Source organism: Lipotes vexillifer, unplaced genomic scaffold (assembly GCF_000442215.2).
Source record: "Lipotes vexillifer unplaced genomic scaffold, Lipotes_vexillifer_v1.1 scaffold216, whole genome shotgun sequence".
In the NCBI taxonomy this organism is placed as follows: domain Eukaryota; kingdom Metazoa; phylum Chordata; class Mammalia; order Artiodactyla; family Lipotidae; genus Lipotes; species Lipotes vexillifer.
The window spans coordinates 2,570,489-2,576,237 of NW_006779100.1; the positions used below are offsets into that span (position 1 = coordinate 2,570,489).

Consider the following 5,749-nt stretch of genomic DNA (forward strand, 5'->3'; position numbering starts at 1 on the left):
CCCTAAGCTTTTTCCAGCCTTAAGAACAGAAGTTATTTAGACCTGGTACCTGCTTTGCAGGGATTGGGGGCTGAATTCTCAGAACTCTCCTTAACTTGAAACCTCAAGATATGTTGTCACAGAATTGATGCAGAGTGACCTACATAAAATTATCGTCTCTCCTCAACCACTCAGCTCAGATCATGTCAAAGTTTTTCTTTATCAGATTTTGCGAGGTAAGATTTTCTTTATGAAGAAAAAGGTAGTGTCACTGTATAAATGAAATGTTTTGCTTTTCATTTGAACTAATCTGACCTTCCAAGGCTTACTTCTTCCCTAACAACTTCTTTCTTTTGACCAAGATATATTTAATAATTTCTATACTTGATGTTAAATAAGAGGCTTTTAAGGGTAGCCAAGTGGTTCTTATTTTCAGTGATGGAAGAGAAGGGCCTATCTAATTCATTAGGTAGTCAAGGGGGTTAATATAGGGAGGTAAATAAGCGAGATGGTTTGTCAAACAAGAATGCTTTGTCACAAAGTTTCCACTAAACAGCCTTTAGTAGGAGTGTGTGGCTGGCATCAGATGACTAAATTGAAAAGGAACTGTGTTCCCTATGGATAACATACATTCTTCAAGCCAGCAGTAGGTGGGCCTGGCCTGAGTGTTGGCAGGCATGCCTGAGTTCAACTCTAGAAAAGCAAAATGACTCTTCAAGCATGGAGGAGACTGATAGAAACAGCCAGCTAACTAATTCTCTAGTCTGGCTCATTAAAGAGCACTGACTTGACAGAAAAGCGATTTGGGCTGACATTGTTGGAGCTTCCTCTGGCCATCAGGTGTGTCCTTCAGAATTTTGCCATTACAAGTGGAGAGTTGTTTAAAGCTGAAACAGTTTTCTTACCTAGTAAAGTACTTTTTTGCTCCCACGGGATTCAAAGAATTAAGACATTCTTTATAAAAATTGGCAAGCATCTGCCAAAAGAATTAAAGCACATACAGTGTTAAAGCTAGAAAGTTCACCTTCTATAGATTTGTTGATATTTGGGGATGGGGGTGGGGTGGGGGTAGAGGGGAGATATTGGATATTGGACCTTTTTTTCACACTTGTAAAAAAAAAAGGGATTTGCTATATTTTATTCAGAAGACTCAGCCTTGAAGCTGTGATCTTTAGCAGGGCTAAAGCCTACAGTCTTTCAAGATGTCAAAAATATTTTTAAAGTAATTAATTACCCTCTTGATTCTTAGTGGTGGAGAATACTACCAACAGACCTGGGCAAGTTTCTGAATTTTGTCTCATCAGTGAAGACCTGTCCTGGGAAAGGCTCCCTGCTGGTTGATGGGAACTATTTTGTGGGAGCAGCTCACAATCACAGGTTGAGAGTATCAATAGCAGAGAGCTCCAGTAGCCACACTTGTGAACAATTCAAGGTCTGGTCAGCCTTAACTCCAGTGCTTGGAACGCTTGTCTATATACTTAAACCTCAATAATCTTTTGAATTATAGACATTATCTCTAGACTGTGCAAACCTTTGATGACATTTTATAAATTATAGTTTTTTGAGGTAGGGCTAACTCAAGCTTTTAATAATGTTCATTATGCAGTTATTTAGAGAACAATTTAAAATCCTGTACTCTTGTTTCTGTGGTTTTCCCCAAATCATTGGTTGAGTAAAAGGAATTAAGTATCTTCAGTTAAATCTGTTTGTTGTTTCAGGTTTGAAATATCTCCATTCAGCTGGCATTTTACATCGAGACATTAAGCCAGGGAATCTCCTTGTGAACAGCAACTGTGTTCTAAAGGTAGCTTTTCAGTTTATTTAAACATGTAAGAAAAAATTGGACCGTCGAGGCACGTTTAAGAACATGTTTTTGTGAAAGAAATGGTTAAATTTATTTTCATCACTTTACCACAAATTAAAGAACCAGTGTTCTCTAGCAATATCACTAGTCATGGACATAATAACTGATTTGTAGTCTTGGCTCATGGTTTCTTGGTGATATTTTGCACATGTTTTGGAAACATTGGAATTGGAATTTCAGTGTGACTAGAAATAAGAATAGAGAAGGTGATTTCTTTTCAGATTGTTCTATTATAAAGGAAGTGTATATCAGAAGAAAGATTGGAAGACCAGTAAGCTTCTACTTACATAAGAATCAAGTGTGGCTTTTAAGAAGACTGTCTATGTTTTTGCACAGCTAACATTTTTATATGCTGTTTGACTGAGGCAGCAAAGTAGGGAAACAGAAACATTTAAAAGTGAAAATACTAAGCCAGTAAAGGGTCAAATGTATTTCCACGGGTATACAGTAACCAATTCTCAGTTATCCCTCTGAAGGGGTGTTGATTACAGGATTTATTATGGTTAGCAGCCCGCAAATCTCAAGATGTCAATTTCAGTTTTTTATTCTTACCCCAGTACCATCCCCACCCCATTGTCTTTTGTTAGAGTGGCTCACAAATAGCAAAATCCACATGTGTACATATACCCTACCCCTAATAGAGATGTGTATTAGCAGAACTCCTAAATAGTGAGGGGCCCACCATATTTTTCCCTATCATAGAAATTAGAGGTAAGGGCCTTCCTAGAGCTGAGTCATCTCTGTGTAAGCAAATTAAAACTCCTCTTATTAGTGGCTAAAGTATTATATGGTGCTTCAATCCACAGTAAATATTCTTAACATTTCAACTGATATATTTGAGAAAGAAAAGAACTGTTTATAGATGTCTTATTTTAAACATTTTTTAAACATTTTAAAGACTGTCATTAGTACTTAGCTTGTTGGCAGTTAAACTAAACCTTAAAACCAAGTATATAAATGAATTTCAGGTTGGTTTGTTTGTTTGTTTTGCGGTACGCGGGCCTCTCACTGTTGTGGCCTCTCCCGTTGCGGAGCAAAGGCTCCGGACGCACAGGCTCAGCGGCCATGGCTCACGGGCCCAGCCGCTCCGCAGCATGTGGGATCTTCCCGGACCGGGGCACGAACCCGTGTCCCCTGCATCGGTAGGCGGACTCTCAACCACTGCACCACCAGGGAAGCCCAAATTTCAGTTTTATCTTAAATGCTTTCTTTAAACTGTGGGCCAATTTTCTTCAAAAGCTGATGTGTTATACTGCTCTTGAATAAAAAATTTCCCTTCACTTTATCCTTGAAGAACTCTGTTCCTGTTTTAACTCTAGAAAGATTTAAAACCTATTTTTCATATCTTCCCTGAAAACAACTAATATTGTAGTTCACTCTTTTGTTTCCACAGAAAATTAATTATCCCAAAAGCCACTAAAGTAAATATTCCTTCTATAGGTCATTGAGTTCATTCCCCTGCCACCATCACTTTTTAAAAAGAGCCGTAGGGACTTCCCTAGTGGTCCAGTGGTTAAGACTCCACGCCCCCAGTGCAGGGGGCCCGGGTTCAATCCCTGGTCAGGGAACTATATCCCACATGTTGCAACTAAGACCCGGCACAGCCAAATAAATAAATATTTTTAAATAAAAATTAAAAAATAAAAAGAGCTGTAACCTATCCCCATAACGATTTTAATTCTTAAAAAAAAATTAAGAACGTCATAGTCAGGGACTTCCCTGGTGGCACAGTGGTTAAGAATCTGCCTGCCAGTGCAGGGGACACGGGTTCGAGCCCTGGTCCAGGAAGATCCCACATGCCGTGGAGCAACTAAGCCCGTGCACCACAACTATTGAGCCTGCGCTCTAGAGCCCGCTAGCCACAACTACTGAGCCTGTGTGCTGCAACTACTGAAGCCCATGCGCCTAGAGCCAGTGCTCCACAACAAGAGAAGCCACAGCAATGAGAAGCCTGCACACTGCAATGAAGAGTAGCCCCCGCTCTCCACAACTAGAGAAAGCCCGTGCGCAGCAATGAAGACCCAACACAGCCATAAATAAATAAATATTTTAAAAATAAATAAATAAACCCTGGTTTAAAAAAAAAAACAAAAAACCTTTGTCCTATTCATACCAAATCACTTTATGACAATTTAAGCCAGTTTCTTCTTATTTCAATTTCTAGTTGGAGAACTTCACAAAGCATTTGTGTAGAATCTGTCATGCTTGATGCCATTAACTGCTTGCAGTCCATTTTCCAAATCGTTATGATATTGTAACCTCTGGCTACATGAATGAGTAACTAAAAGAAAATGTCATTTATGAATAAACAACATACAGATGAGAACAAATTGAAATTTTGCTCTGTTCCTTTAACTTGTCTTAGCAGCCTACTTTTAAAAGCCAGAGTAGAGTGCCAGTCTACTGATGCTAATTCTCTCTTCTCAAACGTAAAAATGCATAGAAAATAATTATGATAAAACATTTTTTAAAAATTAACACCCTTTCAGATTGTGAATATATTTTGTTTACTATTAGGCACAAAACAGATAATTTTGCTGGAAATCGAACATCTTTTTGGTTATCTGACCATATAAGCTTCTTACTTTGAATTTAGCCTGTCTTCCAGATATATTGCCAAAATTGATTCCAGATCTGTTTTATAAGAGAAAACATTTTCTGCTGGGTAGGTGGTTGGTTGTTTTTTGTTTTTTTTTTCTTTTTAGTATAAATACAAGAAAAATAAAGTGGATTTAAGTCCTTTCCTTTAGTTTTATTTTGTTTTAAAAGATATCCTAAAATTTTTTGGCCAAGTAATAGAGCGTTTAAACATTATGTGTTATTTGAACACTGGCCTTTGGGAGGATTTGAAAAACAACATATGCCTTTCTTCCTTTTTGGTATAGTTTTTCCTGTGTGGTCTGGAAATTTACTTTCATTTTTAAGTTTTTTGTTTTTTTTTTGTTTTTTTTTTTTTTTTTGCAGTACGCAGGCCTCTCACTGTTGTGGCCTCTCCCGTTGCGGAGCACAGGCTCCGGACGCGCAGGCCCAGCGGCCATGGCTCACGGGCCCAGCCGCTCCACGGCATGTGGAATCTTCCCAGACCAGAGCACGAACCCGTGTCCCCTGCAATGGCAGGCAGACTCTCAACCACTGCGCCACCAGGGAAGCCCCATTTTTAAGTTTTAAAGATGTTGGCTTTATACTTCTTCATCCCCACATACAAACATGAATTCATTTGATGTGACCAGGCATAGTATATTCAAGATAAAAAGAGAGGATTGCCAAAAATTAAGGGTAAAATTTGTTTTCTTTAAAGCAGTGGTTTTCAAGTTTTTTTAAGCCTCCAGACCCTTTTTTCAAATGAACTATTATGCTGGGACCTCAACTTAGAAGACAGATAAAAAGTGTTATTTTGTCCCTTATAATATTGACTCAGTTAATCAGTGAGAACACTGGAGCTTAGATGGTCATTCCTCTTTTATCTCATCCTCAGTGCTCCCAGTTTTTGTTTTCGTTGCCCAGTATCAAGAAAATCTTAATTCCTGAAAATAAGCAGAAGTTGCTGGTGGTGGCACTGCTGCTATTTACTAACAGCTCACCTTGCAACCTCCAAATACTTTTCACTTAAACAGAAAGAGCAAGAAAAGATTTATTCCTAGGTCTGCATGTAAATTAACCAGTCTTTCTCATTTACCATTATGTCTCCAAGTTCTAGCATACTGTCTAAAATATAACAGGCACTCAATTAACTAAATGTTTATGGTGTGAAGAAATGAAGGAACCTGTTAGCATTGTTATTCTACAGTGTGCTACATTTTGACATATTCACACATTTGAGTGTGTATTTTAAATAGATACATGTGAAATTTAGGTAAAATGTTTACGGAACTCCTGAAGTACCTCCTCAGAACTGGATTCAGCAGG

At 38.3% G+C, this 5,749-nt stretch overlaps 1 protein-coding gene across 1 annotated transcript in view; it reads left to right on the top strand.

Annotated features, from left to right (window-relative positions):
* Positions 1-5,749, top strand: part of NLK (nemo like kinase) — a 155,891-nt gene that overhangs the window by 129,327 nt on the left and 20,815 nt on the right. Inside the window, exons 4-5 of the mRNA XM_007452402.1 lie at positions 109-215; positions 1,698-1,783. Of these exons, the coding sequence (XP_007452464.1) occupies positions 109-215; positions 1,698-1,783 (193 nt within the window). The remainder of the gene's footprint in view (positions 1-108; positions 216-1,697; positions 1,784-5,749) is intronic.